The sequence below is a fragment of the Entelurus aequoreus genome, linkage group LG04 (genome assembly GCF_033978785.1).
Source record: "Entelurus aequoreus isolate RoL-2023_Sb linkage group LG04, RoL_Eaeq_v1.1, whole genome shotgun sequence".
NCBI lineage: Eukaryota > Metazoa > Chordata > Actinopteri > Syngnathiformes > Syngnathidae > Entelurus > Entelurus aequoreus.
The window spans coordinates 57,441,553-57,459,982 of record NC_084734.1 but is presented as its reverse complement, the minus strand read 5'-3'; the positions used below and the strand labels follow the sequence as shown (position 1 = coordinate 57,459,982).

General features: G+C 39.9%; 1 protein-coding gene across 1 annotated transcript in view; it reads right to left on the bottom strand.

Annotated features, from left to right (window-relative positions):
* slc7a11 (solute carrier family 7 member 11) overlaps positions 1 to 18,430 on the bottom strand; it is a 55,544-nt gene that overhangs the window by 26,460 nt on the left and 10,654 nt on the right. The window contains exons 2-5 of the mRNA XM_062045336.1: positions 17,702 to 17,828; positions 8,119 to 8,234; positions 4,232 to 4,357; positions 718 to 817 (exon numbers count right to left, since the gene is read on the bottom strand). Coding sequence (XP_061901320.1) covers positions 718 to 817; positions 4,232 to 4,357; positions 8,119 to 8,234; positions 17,702 to 17,828 — 469 coding nt within the window. The remainder of the gene's footprint in view (positions 1 to 717; positions 818 to 4,231; positions 4,358 to 8,118; positions 8,235 to 17,701; positions 17,829 to 18,430) is intronic.

Genomic DNA, 18,430 nt, shown 5'->3' with positions numbered 1-18,430 from the left:
TTGAGGTAGAGATTTTCTAAAGTAGGTTTTAAGAGTTACGTGCGGTGCATAGGGCCCCATTTTGTGTGAAGAAGCGTGTGTAAAATGTAAATTATTGTATGACAGTGTACATAATGTGAAATTTTACTGCAAACATATTTCCAGCCCCTTCCTGCTCTCTCAAGTTTGAGTCTGATAGTATAAAAAAAGTTCACCTAAATAAAAATGGCGTGAAATTTTTTTTGACCAGACCAGTTGATCTGCCGTCTCTTTTCTTTTCTGCTCTGCCCCCTCTCCTGTGTGGAGAGGTTATCAGGTGACCACAGATGGTGCGCTAGCTGTTTTTAGCTCTGTCCTCCGGTGATAATATTATTTGTAAAAAAATTTAGTTTATTTTCCGCAATGAAGCCTTGGCCGCAGGGAGTGGCTCCACACGGTGTATAGAGATACTGTTAGCTGCTAATCATCTCTTTGGCAGCTAATTCTTCTGGTCAATAGACTGAGCATTGAAACAAGGGTCCCACCCTTCATAAATGAGGCCCCAGATATGTAGAGTTCAGATAAAAAAAATTCATAACATAAATGTAAAACCATATACACGTGTGTGTGCGTGAGTGTGTGTGTGTGTGTGTGTGTGTGTGTGTGTGTGTGTGCGTGTGTGTGTGTGTGTGTGTGTGTGTGTGCGCGTGTAGTATTGTGCTCAAATACATGAACACACATATTGTTTGTCATACCTACCACCCAGCATATGCATACATCCCAGAATAGAAGGCCAGAGGCAAAGACGAAATCTCCACTTTGTTTAGTTCAAAGGCATTTTCAAAGTTGCGGGTCTCTCCTGCACACACACGCACACACACACACACACACACACACACACACACACACACACACACACACAAACACACACACACACACACACACACAGGGTTTAGTTGGACAGTTCAGAGGAGACATTTTATGTTGATGGTAATTATAGTGTAATTGTTGTGTTGTGTGGTTATAAAAAAAAAAAAACAATACCTATAGCAGTACAAATACTATTGGTAGATCAACATGGAAACATTTTTGTTGCAAAGACATGACTAAGAACATTTTGTCGGTACAATCGGGGAAAAAAATAGTGTGAAGTGATTTATATTTATATAGCGCTTTTTCTCTAGAGACTTAAAGCGCTTTTACGTCGTGGAACCCATTATCTACATCTTTAAGCTACATTTGAACCTGTGTGGATGGTACAGGGAGCCGGTGGGTTAAGTGTCTTGCCCAAGGACACAACGGAAGTGACGAGGATTGCAGAAGCAGGAATCGATCATTGAAACCTCAATTTGCTGGCACGGCCGCTCTACCAACCGAGCCACGCCGCGTTATTTAATTCTGATTTTGTAATGTTTGAAACCCCTGAACAAAGACATGGACAGTCCATAATTTGTATGGAATAATATGGTTTCTGTTAGCAGAAAGACATAGAATATCAACAGTCCGGGTCGTGATGGTGCAGCAGTCCCAGTTGGGAGGCCTGGACTTCCTGGTATTTGGCCACCTCTTGCAGTCTCACCAGAGAGATGCCGGGACATTACTAGGCCAGCTGTGAGACGTTATCTCTCCAGCATGTCCGAGGTCTACCCCTGTGGCTTCTACCAGCTGTGCATGTCTGTAACGCCTCACTGGGTCCAGTCCAGACATCCAATGGAGTAAACTCATGTCGGCCACTCGTATCCGCAATATTGCCCTTTGAGTTACTAGCCATAGTTCAGGATCAAAGGTGAGACTAAAAACGTAGATCGACTGGTAAAATCGAAAACTTAACCTTGGAGCTCAGCTCTCGCTTCACCATGCTCGTCCAGTACAGCGATCACATTACTGCAGACACTGCACGAATTCGCTTATCCATCTCAGGCCCCTCACTTGTTTAAAGATTTGAGACACTTGAACTACTCCACCTCAGGTAAGAAGGTGCCAGCTGACCTTTTCTGACCTTGTGAATGTGCTGAGTCTCTCATCTGAGAAGCTTTTACTCTCAGCTGCGACCCACCTTAAAGGCCTACTGAAACCCACTACTACCGACCACGCAGTCTGATAGTTTATACATCAATGATGAAATCTTAACATTGCAACACATGCCAATACGGCCGGGTTAACTTATAAAGTACAATTTTAAATTTCCCGGGGAACTTCCGGTTCAAAATGCCTTTGGAGGATGACGTATGCGCGTGACGTCGCGAGGTCCACGGAAGTGTTTGGACCCTTTTGGACACAATACACAGAGCTCTGTTTTCTTCTACAAAATTCCACAGTATTCTGGACATCTGTGTTGGTGAATCTTTTGCAATTTCTTTAATGAACAATGGAGGCTGCAAAGAAGAACGTTGTAGGTGGGATCGGTGTATGCGGCTGGCTGTAGCAACACAACAAGGAGGACTAATGTTGTGTCCCTGCGGTCGTTCACAGCTCCTCCAGCGCGAGCATTGTTGTTTTTGCACTTTTTGGCTTCTTGTTAAGTGACTTTTTTTGGGTGGATTCGGTCTTGCACGTGGAGGGTTTGGGTGTGGGCTTTGGTTGGTGTGGCGCTCCTGTCGGGCGGTGCATTCTGCGGCGGAGATGCTTGGCACCAGGAGGCGGGGTTATGAGACGAGCCTCTCACAGTGCGTCTTCGCAGCAGAGTTTTATGATTGCTCAGCACAAGAAATACATTACACACATACAGTTGTTGACAAAATACACTGTACATTATATACCTCAGCTAACTAAACTATGGAAATGTATAATATAATCCATATAGCAATACGGTCTTACTGCACAGCAGGCCAGCAGTTAGCCGAGTCATTGCGCACAATTCATGTTGAGGCACAACGCAGTGACGTGCCTCAACTGGCTGCTGATCACCGCAACGTCTCTTCTCAGTATTTGAACGGCAAATGTGAAAATAAAAATAAAAATAATCTAAAACTGGTGAAGTTAAATGGAAAATAACTTTAGTATAATCACTGGATACATATAACAATTTAATTAATTTTGTTTTCTTTTTACTTTTTTTTTTTCTTTCCATGATGGCAGGTGAGGCCCCGCCTCCCCTGCCTCTAGTGACTGCACGCCACTGGTATCCGAGGTGGTTTAAAATACAAATCCGTGATCCACAATAGAAAAAGGAGAGAGTGTGGATTCCAATGAGCCAGCTTGTACCTAAGTTACGGTCAGAGCGAAAAAAGATATCTCTTGAACTGCATTCTAGTCCGTCACTCTAACGTTCCTCATCCACGAATCTTTCATCCTCGCTCAAATTAATGGGGTAATCGTCACTTTCTCGCTCCTAATATCTCTCTCTCCATTGTAAACAACGGGGAATTGTGAGCAGCACTACCGCTTGTGACGTCACGCTACTTCCGGTAGGGGCAAGGTTTTTTTATCAGCGAGCAAAAGTTGCGAACTTTATCGTCGATTTTCTCGACTAAATCCTTTCAGCAAAAATATGGCAATATCGCGAAATGATCAAGTATGACACATAGAATGGATCTGCTATTCCCGTTTAAATAAAATACATTAATTTCAGTAGGCCTTTAAGGCGGGCGGCGTGGCGAAGTTGGTAGAGTGGCCGTGCCAGCAATCGGAGGGTTGCTGGTTACTGGGGTTCAATCCCCACCTTCTACCATCCTAGTCACGTCTGTTGTGACCTTGGGCAAGACACTTCACCCTTGCTCCTGATGGGTGCTGGTAGCGCCTTGCATGGCAGCTCCCTCCATCAGTGTGTGAATGTGTGTGTGAATGGGTGAATGTGGAAATACTGTCAAAGCGCTTTGAGTACCTTGAAGGTAGAAAAGCGCTATACAAGTATAACCCATTTATCATTTATTTAAGAAACACTGAAAGTCACAGCTTGATGAGGCCTTTTCAGATGCTTCTTGTAGGTCACCAGGTTTTTTTACATCTCTGGACGGATTTGTGTTAGCTAGTCTTTACTTATACTCTGTACTATTGAGTGCATTGATATTTCAGTACCCATTTCAGTTTCATGTTAAAATAATGTTGTTTTTTTGTGTGTATGAAAGCTGTGTTGAGGGCTTTGAACGCATATGATATGCATAGATATCATGAAATCACGGAAATGTACTTTTTTTACTGGGGACTGAAACGTAACCGTACCGCGTTCCCGCAATAATCGAGGAAATTCTTCCTTTACTTTTGTTTTAAAACACATCTAGACTGGTGTTACACAGTTAAAACAAGAAGAGATGTTGAGATAAAACTGTCCTACCTTTGAAGAGGTAGTATAATCCAGGAAATATGATAAAGATGAGGGCCACCAGCTTGCAGAAGGTTAGGACAACTTGAATCCTGGCTGTCCACGTCACACTCATACTATTAGTGACCATTACTGACGCTACAGGGACAGAGAGAGTCGCGTCAGATGGTCAAAGTAGCTGTTTTGAAACATTGCTTGACTGGCATGACATAACATACAATATGAAAATGCATCTGGAAAGGTTCTTTTGGGTGCATTGCGGACCTTTTGGGAGGCCACAACTTGACACTGGGACCATTTGGGTCCATTTTTAGTAGAGATCGACCGATTAATGGCCGGGCTAGTTATCGGTGCTGATATTTGGCATTTTGCCATATAGCGGTATTGGCCTCTTTTTATCGGTATATGTGTCTTTTTTTGTTTGTTTTACCACAACATAACTACAGCAAATACAATACATCCACATATGATACCAGTATTCAGCATTTGAAAAAATTAATAATTAGTAAAGTAGATATTTATATCCACTGCTCAAGAACTAGCCCGTTGAGAAAAGTTGTTTTTTTTCACTACAGCCCTCAACAGCCACGTCCCTTCCTCCATATTTCTTCCTTGTGCAGCGTTGGTCACTTGTACACAGTATATATTTTCTGCTTAACTTTCAAAACTTCCATTTTTTGATGGGAAATCCAGTTATTGTCCTTCTTTGGACATTAAAATGACAGAAAAGATACATCTGCCAAAAATGCAAACTTGTGTAAACTTATTGACATTAGGAGACTTATTATTTGTGTTACATGGTTTGCGGTGGGTGTTGTGGTCCTGGATGCAGAAAGACAGCCAGCAACAGCGTGCAGGTAAAAGGGTAAAAAAAAGCTTACAACAGGAAGTGCACCAAAAACACATGGAGGCTGAACACGAAAAGCAACGTAGCGAAGCATGAACACAGGCCTTAAAACATAGATCTCACACCAACTAAGCTGTGATGCTGGCTTATAAAGCCCTCTGATACTTTGGCCGCAGGTGCGAACAATAATTCTTAATCACCAGCCAGCGATGAGATCCATGCTCAGCAGCTGGAGTGAAGTGGCTGCATGACAACGCCCACCAAACAGGAAATGAGGACAAAATAAGAACGCTAAACAGGAAAACAGACCCCACACAAGAAAAGAAGGCATGACCGAGCATGACTATATAAGTAAAGAAGAGGCAGCATTTTCATACTTTCTTTAACATCCACAAAGAACTTATGTCAGCCAGCTTGAAAAATGTCTCACCTATAACCAATGTGAAGAAGTCCAGAATGTATTTTATTTAAATGTTCGCAATGTTTCAGGGTTCCTCACAAGGAATTCTTATGATGTATTACATCCATAAACTGCTATAAAATGGATTAGATGACAAGTTATGTTAATGTAAAAAAATCCCTTATTTTTACCAATTTTCCCAGGTGATTTCCCATATTTTGAAATGGAAATGTTGATGCTCCTCTTAAACACACGTAATAAAGGTGTTTGTGAAAAGTATTGTTTTTTGGTGCTAAATTAACCACAACATTAGCTCCACATAAAACATTACGTCGCTACTCGTTCAACTATTCCTAAAAATAATATAAAATAAAATAAAAAGTTGAAGGCCTTACCCAGCTGTTTACTGACATATATTATTCATGTTAAAATAACTTTTACAGTAAATGAATATTGGCTTCAAATATCGGTTATCGTCCTCGCTGATAATAATCGGTATCGGCCCTGAAAAAAAAACACATCGGTCAATCTCTAAATTGTAGCCTTTCCTGACACTTCCAAGATAGGATTATGGTTGGTCCTGGATAGAATCAGGTTATACATTGTGTCCACACATTACCCACTGTCACAGTCTGTGTGGCATTTTGGGGGTTTTGTGTTTTTTTTCCCTTTGGAAAGTGTTTTTCCTGTCTCACGCTCTTACTTTTGTTCGACTTCCTGTTTTGTTGTTCGTTCTGCAGGGACTTTGCTTACTTTGCCCCTTGTTAGTGTTCAGATGACTCACCTGCCTCTGATCACGAATCAGAGGGGTTTATATGCCAGCCTGGCTTCGCAGTCTGGGCTGTATCATTTACTTTGTACCTGCTTAGCTTGCTTGCATCCTGTGCACTTCTCTGCTGCTCTATCTCCTTGTTTTTGTGTTTAACACAAGTTTTTCTGTCTCTGCGCTTGGGGTCATGACTACCGTGACCATGTGAAATCTTATCACCTACGTTTGAGTAGAGCATTACTGATACCTAAAATACTTCCTTCAGTACTGGGATTCCAGTATCAATCAATCAATCAATCAATGTTTATTTATATAGCCCTAAATCACAAGTGTCTCAAATGGCTGTACAAGCCACAACGACATCCTCGGTACAGAGCCCACATACGGGCAAGGAAAAACTCACCCCAGTGGGACGTCGGTGAATGACTATGAGAAACCTTGGAGAGGACCGCATATGTGGGTAACCCCCCCCCCTCTAGGGGAGACCGAAAGCAACGGATGTCGAGTGGGTCTGACATAACATTGTGAAAGTCCAGTCCACAGTGGATCCAACACATCAGCGGGAGTCCAGTCCACAGCGGGGCCAACAGGAAACCATCCCGAGCGGAGACGGGTCAGCAGCGCAGAGATGTCCCCAACCGATGCACAGGCTAGTGGTCCACCCGGGGTCCCGGCTCTAGACAGCCAGCACTTCATCCATGGCCACCGGACCTATGCAACTCCCCCTCGCAAGGGACAGGGGAGAAGAGGAGAGAAGAAAAGAAACGGCAGATCAACTGGTCTAAAAAGGGGGGGTCTATTTAAAGGCTAGATTATACAAATGAGTTTTAAGATGGGACTTAAATGCTTCTACTGAGGTAGCATCTCTAACTGTTACCGGGAGGGCATTCCAGAGTACTGGAGCCCGAATAGAAAACGCTCTATAGCCCGCAGACTTTTTTTTGGCTCTGGGAATCACTAATAAGCCGGAGTTCTTTGAACGCAGATTTCTTGTCGGGACATATGGTACAATACAATCGGCGAGATAGGCTGGAGCTAAACCGTGTAATATTTTATACGTAAGTAGTAAAACCTTAAAGTCGCATCTTAAGTGCACAGGAAGCCAGTGCAAGTGAGCCAGTATAGGCGTAATATGATCAAACTTTCTTGTTTTTGTCAAAAGCCTTGCAGCCGCATTTTGTACCAACTGTAATCTTTTAATGCTAGACATAGGGAGACCCGAAAATAATACGTTACAGTAATCGAGACGAGACGTAACGAACGCATGAATAATGATCTCAGCGTCGCTAGTGGACAAGATGGAACGAATTTTAGCGATATTACGGAGATGAAAGAAGGCCGTTTTAGTAACACTCTTAATGTGTGACTCAAACGAGAGAGTTGGGTCGAAGATAATACCCAGATTCTTTACCGAGTCTCCTTGTTTAATTGTTTGGTTGTCAAATGTTAAGGTGGTATTATTAAATAGATGTTGGTGTCTAGCAGGACCGATAATCAGCATTTCCGTTTTCTTAGCGTTGAGTTGCAAAAAGTTAGCGGACATCCATTGTTTAATTTCATTAAGACACGCCTCCAGCTGACTACAGTCCGGCGTGTTGGTCAGCTTTAGGGGCATGTAGAGTTGAGTGTCATCAGCATAACAGTGAAAGCTAACACCGTACTTGCGTATGATGTCACCCAGCGGCAGCATGTAAATACTAAAGAGTGCAGGGCCAAGAACCGAACCCTGGGGAACTCCGCACGTTACCTTGACATAGTCCGAGGTCACATTGTTATGGGAGACGCACTGCATCCTGTCAGTATCAGTGCAAGTTCAACATCAGAATTGGGTCATGTATGCACAACATTATTGTTACATTGGAGTAGTAAATAAGAATGCTTACTGAGTCCGACAGCCGTGACCAGTTTGACAGCAAGAGGTGGCACACCACAGGGTGTGAACAAAGGCTCCAAGATGTACTGACCAAATGCCAGAGAGATGACTGACATCCCAGCAGGCCTGGAGGAAAAGACACATAACAGGGTAGAATAAACCACTAGCTCTGTGTATATACAAATGTATGTGTATATGTATACATGCATACATACATACATATCAATATACATATACTGTCTTTTAGTGGGTTCAAGCAGACGGCAAGTTGTTTCACAAAGCAGGTCTTGTTTATTATCTTTCAACGTGTCACCAACGCTACATCCGGTTCGCTTTCTCCCCCTCATTCACATGCTGTTCCAGTCTAGCCTTCAAAATAAAAGCATGCGAGTTTACAGCAGGATACACCACATCAGGGGTCACCAACGCGGTGCCCGCGGGCACCAGGTAGCCCGTAAGGACCAGATGAGTAGCCTGCTGGCCTGTTCTAAAAATAGCTCAAATAGCAGCACTTACCAGTGAGCTGCCTCTATTTTTTGAATTGTATTTATTTACCAGCAAGCTGGTCTCGCTTTGCCCGACATTTTTAATTCTAAGAGAGACAAAACTCAAATAGAATTTGAAAATCCAAGAAAATATTTAAAGACTTGGTCTTCACTTGTTTAAATAAATTCATAATTTTTTTTACTGTGCTTCTTATAACTTTCAGAAAGACAATTTTAGAGAAAAAATACAACCTTAAAAATGATTTTAGGATTTTTAAACACAAATACCTTTTTACCTTTTAAATTCCTTCCTCTTCTTTCCTGACAATTTAAATCAATGTTCAAGTAAATTTATTTTTTTTATTGTAAAGAATAATAAATACATTTTAATTTAAATCTTCATTTTAGCTTCTGTTTTTTCAACAAAGAATATTTGTGAAATATTTCTTCAAACTTATTATGATTAAAATTCAAAAAAATTATTCTTGCTAATCTAGAAAATCTGTAGAATCAAATTTGAATCTTATTTCAAAGTCTTTTGAATTTCTTTTAAAAATTTTGTTCTGGAAAATCTAGAAGAAATAATGATTTGTCTTTGTTAGAAATATAGCTTGGTCCAATTTGTTATATATTCTAACAAAGTGTAGATTGGATTTTAACCTATTTAAAACATGTCATCAAAATTCTAAAATTAATCTTAATCAGGAAAAATTACTAATGATGTTCCATAAATTATTTTTTTAATTTTTTCAAAAAGATTCGAATTAGCTAGTTTTTCTCTTCTTTTTTTCGGTTGAATTTTGAATTTTAAAGAGTCGAAATTGAAGATAAACTATGTTTCAAAATTTAATTGTCATTTTTTTCGTGTTTTCTCCTCTTTTAAACCTTTCAATTAAGTGTAAATATCATTAATTATTAATAATAACATAGAGTTAAAGGTAAATTGAGCAAATTGGCTATTTCTGGCAATTTATTTAAGTGTGTATCAAACTGGTAGCCCTTCGCATTAATCAGTACCCATGAAGTAGCTCTTGGTTTCAAAAAGGTTGGTGACCCCTGCACCACATCATCCCCCTTTTAAAAAAAACAAAAAACATAAGAAACTGGCACTATACCAAAGTATTTCTATAAACTGTCAAACCTGCACTATAGTATACAATTTCAACATTAAAGCATTTCACCCTTTTAAAAATACAAAACTTTTTTTTTTTTTCACAAAATTACACATACAAATGTCTACCTTCCATCAAGAAAAATAAAAAATGTTTTTTTTTTTTTTTGTGTGCGTGCGTGTGTGCGTGTGTGTGCAACCATATACAAGTCCAATCTCTTGAGTTTTACAACTACTCTTTCGTACCTAGTCCTGGTGGTGTCTGGCGTAAGTGTGGTTTCTGGCTTTTTTTTATAGCATCTGATGGTTTGGGTGCTGAAGGAGCAAACCCCTCTGATGACGATGGGGTGCAGGGAACGTCTCTCTCGGCCTCATTCTCTGAATGGGAATAAGATGATGTCTATTTCTTCTGATAGACGGCGTGGCGAAGTTGGTAGAGTGGCCGTGCCAGCAATCGGAGGGTTGCTGGTTCTACCATCCTAGTCACGTCCGTTGTGTCCTTGGGCAAGACACTTCACCCTTGCTCCTGATGGGCTCCCGCCATCAGTGTGTGAATGGGTGAATGTGGAAATACTGTCAAAGCGCTTTGAGTACCTTGAAGGTAGAAAAGCGCTATACAAGTATAACCCATTTATCATTTATTATAGTACCTTTGGGACTGTGCACCAGATATGAGCGGGATGTGCCTTGAGCTTGCACTACAGTCCCTTGTGTCTTGGTATCGGTGATCCACACTGTCTGTCCAAGTGTGAGTTGACGTAAATTCCTTACACGATGTTTCCTGTTTAACCTTTTTGCATATTTTACCTTTCTCTCCCTATCCTTCTGTACAACAGCAGTAACTTGTGGTACTTTTGGGCGGAGCAGAGAAGGGTGTTGGGGAGAATGCGTTTTACGATTTGAACCTGATGCTCTGCTTCACCATTGCTTTGAGCAAATCCTGGGCTGCTAGTAATGTGTTGGAACCCATACTTTTTTGCAAACTCAGCAAATTGTTGACCTGTATATTCTGGCCCATTATCAGTATAAAATAGTTCTGGGATGCTATGCCTGGCACAAATTGATTTCAGGTGCACGATTACATCCCCTGACCGTGTTGCCGTTAATTTAGCAATCTCTACATAAGGCAAGTAGTAATCTACTACTAATAGGTAGTTAGAGTTGTCAAGTACAAATAAATCGGCTGCTAATTCGCTGGGTAACAGGGGTTCAACCGGATTGACTCATTCTTTTAGGCAAGTTGTGCAGTTTGTTAACATCTCTTTTATTTGGTCACCACACCGCTTCTCTGGCTGGCTCTTTACATCATGCCGTTCCTTGATGCTTGCACATAGTTGTGCATCGCTGTGGGGATAACAAGTCTGGAACCTTTTAATAACAGATCATCATGCACAAATAACATTGCTCTTTCTGGCCAATATGCTTTCACTGTACCTGAGAGTCTACTATATACTGGCCACTCACTCTGACAATATGACAAGACTTCTAAACAAATAGCGTCCTCTTTTAGCTGCTCTCTCAACTATGGCATGTACACACAGCTAGCTGTCATGCTGTTTACCACTTCTGGTCTTCAGAGAACTACAAAACAAAATGGCGGCCGAATATGATGTAGATCAAACTCATTTTAACTCCGGGGTGCATGGAGGAAAATTGATTCCCACACGGGCCGGACTAGTAAAATCATGGCATGATTATTTAATAAATAAAGACAAATTCAAAAATAGAAAAAGCACATTCTGAAAACGTACATAGTACAACTAATCTTCTTGGCAAAACACTTTAAGTTAGTTGAAAATTCTGGGGGAAAATCGGTGCAGTTTCAAAACACCATGAAGAACACAATGAACTTAAACTTTGTCTCAGTGTATTTACGAAGCCAATAAACTTCAAGCACTTTGTGTTTAGTATTCTCATGTTGGCAGTTCATTAAAGACATGTTCGGAAAAGCAACCAAGTGTTTCCTCAAACTGCCGCATTGATGACATCCACAATTTCCACAACACATTCATTTATCATCAATCAAATATTACAACTATAATACAAACAAAACAATTGTCAAAATGACACATATATATATATATACCATATTGAATTAAAGGTAACACAACTGCAATTGTAACCAATGTGGACATAGTAAATTTAAGCATAAAATAAAATAAAACAAAGATAAAAATGTAAAAACACACATTTTTTCAATGGCGTTCAGAGTGCACATCGTGCCGTCAACAAATTGCGAGCGCTGCACGGAATTTTAAGATGATGATCATGTTGACTTAAGTCTTTGCATCTTACCGTTTCTGTATTTTATCTGTTTAGTAGATAATTTACAAAAAAAGAAGGTAATGTGTGTCGCTTTAGGAGTAGTCTGCCGCCATCTGCTGCCAGCCACAACAGGAGCAGCTGATAGCTTAAACCTGCGCTGATTGGAGTAGCAGCAGCCAATCCAGAGGGCGCTTAAGGTCAGCTGACATGTCATCTTAAACAGTGTGATGTCTGATGCGGGTTACACTGGATTCAGTGGACGCCTTTAGAACAGCAGTTTCTTTCATTGAAAAATTGCAGCTTATTTTATATTTAGCAAACTCATTTTGTGGGCCGGATTAAGCCTGTTCACGGGCCGTACATTTGACACTCCTGATGTAGACCTACTTCCGGTTTTATTTCCCCCATTCCTCCCTCTTATTAAGTGTGTGTATATGTATGTGTGTGTATATATGTGTTTATAGATAGATTGATAGATTATCCATATATATATAAACACACACACATGTTGTCACCTTACAGCCTTATTCCAGCATAATGGTCCACTGAGCAAAGATGAAGTATTTATATATTATATATATATATATATTGTGAGCGAACTGTGGTGCTGAATTTCCCCCAGGGATCAATAAAGTATTTTCTATTCTATTCTATATCCAGACCTCCGCAAGTGACTGGCAGCTATTAGTGGACGTCAAAAAGCAGCTGAAGTTCCCCATTCACGTTCTCTGCGACGAATCTGCGACCAGACATCGTCTTTGTGTCTGAGACCAGCAAGCAGGTCGTGCTGCTGGAGCTGAAAGTCCCGTGGGAAGATCGCTTGGAAGAAGCCTTTGTAAATATACTCGCCAAGTACGCAGTACTAAGACTGGCAGAACAGATCGCAAGATGCCTCCCAGTGGAGGTGGGATGCAGAGGCTTGTTCTCTGGCCAGAGCATTCAGCGTTTTTGGCATTGAAGGAGGGAGGAGGAGGAGCGCTATCTGAAGTACCATCGCAGCGGCAGAGAGAGCCTGTAGATGGCTGTGGCTCAAGAAAGAAGATCCATGGAGTCATGGTAGCGAGCAAGCCACCTGGTCACAAGCCAGGGTCTGACAAGCCCTGGCTGGGTTACCTGGAGGAAGGTGTTTGATGCTGAAAGACCCGAAACACCTAATGAGTTTTTTTTTTAAGAATATTTGCAAATGTAGTAATATTAAAAAACTAAGAAGTAACATGTACATAAGTATTCACAGTTTCGCCCATTCCTCTTTGCAGCACCTCTCAAGCGCCATGAAGTTGGATGGTAAGCGTTGGTGCGCAGCCCTTTTCAGATCTCTCTGGATTCAAGTGTGGGCTCTGACTGGGCCACAAAAGGACATTTACAGTCAATTAGCCAGGATATCAAAGGACGTGTGCTGAGGGTCATTGTCCTGCTGACAGACGAACCATCGCCCCAGTCTGGGTTCAAGAGCACTTTAGAGCAGGTCTTCATCCACGATGTCTCTGTACATGATTATATTCCTATTTCCCTCTATCCTAAATAGTCTCCCATTTCCTGCCGCTGAAAAACATCCCTACAGCATGATGGTATTGGCCTGGTGGTAATCAGGGCTTGGTTTCCTCCAAACATACTCCAAAGAGTTCAATTGTTGGCTCATCAGACCAGAGAATTTTGTTTATCATGGTTTGAGAGTCTTTCAGGTGCAATTTGGCAAACTTTTACGAAGGAATGGCTTCCGTCTGGCCACTCGACCATACAGGCCGGATTGGTGGATTGCTGCAGAGACGTTGTCCTTCTGTAAGTGTCTCCTCTTTCCACTGAGGAATGTTGTAGCCCAGACAGAGTGACCATTGGGTTCTTGGTCACCTCCCTGACAAGGGCCCTTCCCCCCGATCGCTCAGTTTAGACGGCCTGCCAGCTCTAAGGAGCGTCTTGGTGGTTCCATTCTTCTTCCAATTATGGTTGGTGGAGGCCACGGTGCTCTTTGGGACCTTCAGATATTTTTCTGTACCCTTCCCCATATTTGTGCCTCAAGACAATCCTGTCTCAGAAGTCTACAGACAATTCCTTTGACCTCCTTCCTTTGTGCTCTGCAATGTACTGTCAAGTGTGGGACCCATCCATCCATCCATTTTCTACCGCTTGTCCCTTTTTGGGGTCACGGGGGGTGTTGGAGCCTATCTCAAATGCATTCGGGCGGAAGTCGGGGTACACCCTGGACAGGTCGCCACCTCATCGCAGGGCCAACACAGATAGACAGACAACATTCACACTCACATTCACACACTAGGGCCAATTTAGTGTTGCCAATCAATCTATCCCCAGGTGCATGTTTTTGGTGGTGGGAGGAAGCCGGAATACCCGGAGGGAACCCACGCAGTCACGGGGAGAACATGCAATCTTCACACAGAAAGATCCAGAGCCTGGGTTTGAACTCAGGACTTTCGTATTGTGAGGCACATGCACTAACCCCTTAATTTTTTGACATTTTGTTATGTTGCAGTCTTATTCCAAAATGTAATAAATCCAAGTGTGGGACCGTATGGATTTATTACATTTTGGAATAAGACTGTAACATAACGAAATGTCAAAAAAAGTAAAACGTTGTGAATACTTTGCGGATGCACTGTTTATATATATATATATATATATATATATATATATATATATATATATATATATATATATATATATATATATATATATATATATATATATATATATATATATATATATATATATATATATATATATATATATATATATATACAAACCCCGTTTCCATATGAGTTGGGAAGTTGTGTTAGATGTAAATATAAACGGAATACAATGATTTGCAAATCCTTTTCAACCCATATTTAATTGAATGCACTACAAAGACAAGATATTTGATGTTCAAACTCATAAACATTATTTTTTGAGCATTCCTCAACTTTATCAGTATTTATTGCCACCTTTCCCAACTTCTTTGTCACGTGTTGCTGGCATCAAATTTTAAAGTTAATGATTATTTGCAAAAAAAAAAATGTTTTATCAGTTTGAACATCAAATACGTTGTCTTTGTAGCATATTCAACTGAATATGGGTTGAAAATGATTTGCAAATCATTGTATTCCGTTTATATTTACATCTAACACAATTTCCCAACTTATATGGAAACGGGGTTTGTATATTATACCCATACAACCTATACATGGTTGGGAATGTTCATTGGATCAACTCAAAGTCACCAGTGCACGGGGTGCAAAAATATATACAGTGCAAACATGAGTGAAAAAGAAAAGCACATCATGTTCAAAATGTAATTTTAAAGCAAAACTCGTATTTGAGGATGGCGCAGACAGTGTTGTCAACCCTCTTGGCGACTTCTTTTGTAAGCAGCTACTAACGACAAATCTAGTAACTTTTCCCGGTGATATTGGAGACTTTTTTTGTGTCTTGGAAACTTTCTGGTGAAAGCAAGCAGCAGTCGCCGTCCTCAGCGAGCAGCTGCCGGTCAGCTGGTGCTGCTAGGCTGACAGCTACATGTTAGCATGACTGTTATCTACATCGACAAGAAGCAGAAGATAACGCTACGCTGGCAAAGTTTACTGGTTCAATGTTGTCAACTATAGTACCACAGTCAAGTTACCCATATGCCTTTGGTAAACGGACAGCCACCGCAAGCAGGACATCTAACAATTGTGAAGACCAAGTCGTCCAAGGAGATGTCATTCATATCACTACAGCTGATCTATCGTACAATACCTTGAGGAGGCACAACAAGGATAGACCAACAACTGTACTACACAAACAAGAGCATCAACTTGCAACTACAGGCTAAATGTTCATTTGTTTTGCTTCCTGGAGAGTGTTGTTCATCTGTAAGTAATCACAACGAGCTGGGGTCGGGTTGTACGAAAAAAAGAGATAGGCATTGTCATCTGAAAAAGGCAAACAAGCTTGTCTGTCTAAACAACTTTAATCTAAATAAGAGTAAATTGTGTAGTACAGTATGTTAAGTTGTTTATGAATGTAGTTACTACATTATTGATTAGTAACTGTAACTTGTTTGCAAGTGTATTGCAAACTGCAAAGGCTTTCAAAATGTGCACTTAATTTTTACTATTCTTATTTCCACCAAGTTTTGAGCAAATCAATGACTTGTACCATTTAAAAAACGTCCCATTATGTCATTTTGACTGCTAAATTGCATTTGTACCCAAATATTGGATAATTTTCTTCAGCAAATTGTATCTATGAAATAATAATAACCAGTGATGTTGGAATTGGGGGTTAAATCACCAAAAATGATTCCCGGGCGCGGCACCGCTGCTGCCCACTGCTCCCCTCACCTCCCAGGGGGTGATCAAGGGGATGGGTCAAATGCAGAGGACAAATTTCACCACACCTACTTTAACTTTAATCATGGTTAATCACAGGTTTGGAGTGTGATTAGTCTGATTAAAAAATCATTTGACAGCCCTATTTATATATATATATATATTCCTCTCTCTCTCTCATATATATATATATATATATATATATATATATATATATATATATATATATATATATATATATATATATATATATATATATATATATATATATATATATATATATATATATATATATGAGAGAGAGAGATATATATATATATATATATATATATATATATATATATATATATATATATATATATATATATATATATATATATATATATATATATGAGAGAGAGAGAGAGAGAGGTATATATATATATACACTACCGTTCAAAAGTTTGGGCTCACCCAAACAATTTTGTGGAATAGCCTTCATTTCTAAGAACAAGAATAGACTGTCGAGTTTCAGATGAAAGTTCTCTTTTTCTGGCCATTTTGAGCGTTTAATTGACCCCACAAATGTGATGCTCCAGAAACTCAATCTGCTCAAAGGAAGGTCAGTTTTGTAGCTTCTGTAACAAGCTAAACTGTTTTCAGATGTGCAAACATGATTGCACAAGGGTTTTCTAATCATCAATTAGCCTTCTGAGCCAATGAGCAAACACATTGTACCATTAGAACACTGGAGTGATAGTTGTTGGAAATGGGCCTCTATACACCTATGTAGATATTGCACCAAAAACCAGACATTTGCAGCTAGAATAGTCATTTACCACATTAGCAATGTATAGAGTGTATTTCTTTAAAGTTAAGACTAGTTTAAAGTTATCTTCACTAAAAAGTACAGTGCTTTTCCTTCAAAAATAAGGACATTTCAATGTGACCCCAAACTTTTGAACGGTAGTGTATATGAGAGAGAGAGAGGTGTATATGTATATATATATATACCTGTATATATATATATATATATATATAGAGAGAGAGAGAGAGAGAGAGAGAGAGAGAGAGAGAGAGAGAGAGAGAGAGAGAGAGAGAGAGAGAGAGAGAGAGAGAGAGAGAGAGAGAGAGAGAGAGAGAGAGAGAGAAATGTATATATATATATTGAGATGTACACAGATGTATTTACACAAATGTATACATGTATATATTTAAGGTAAAATAATTTGTATGGTCAAAATAAAATTACATGATTAATCTAAGTGTGTACATGACTCATGCAATATTTTTTGTAATTAATCAGGTGAGTTACTATATAATATATAGTAGTAGTAATACATACACTCACATCTACAGCAGAATGTTATGGCTGATCGTTTACACACTGAGCAGTCTCCACTTTTAATGTAGCTTTAGGCAGAACGTAAGATGTGAAAATGACACTACCTGATAGCCACGAGGTTGGCCCACAGATTTACGAAAGCCACCTCTGGGCCAAAAGCCTCCAGTAAGTATGTGTAATGTCCACCAGATTTCCGAATGCAAGTTCCCAGCTCCGCATAAGACAAAGCTCCTAAAAAGACAGAAAGGACATATTAGTTTCACAGAACTACCTGACAGTACAACCCATTTATCATCCATTCAGACATATATACTGTGTATGTATGTTATGTATGTATATTCAGGCACACCTGTGAAGTGAAAACCATTCCAGGTGACTACCTCTTGAAGCTCATCGAGAGAATGCCAAGAGTGTGCAAAGCAGTAATCAGAGCAAAGGGTGGCTGTTTTGAAGAAACTAGAATATAAAACATGTTTTCAGTTATTTCACCTTATTTTGTTATGTACATAACTCCACGTGTTCATTCATAGTGTTGATGCCTTCAGTGACAATCTACAATGTAAATACTCATGAAAATAAAGAAAACGCATTGAATTAGAAGGTGTGTCCAAACTTTTTTCCTGTACTATATATATACATATATATAATGTGTATTTGGGGGGGAAAAACAGAATTTGATGTATGTTCGACAACTCATGTCAATTATATGTGTCTGAAAATCAATAAACAAAAGTTCTCAAAAAAAAAAAGAACAGCAGACAGGTCACACGTCCTCATGATTTTTGTAAGATTTGTAACATTGAAGAAGAAATGACATCATCCTACAAAATGCC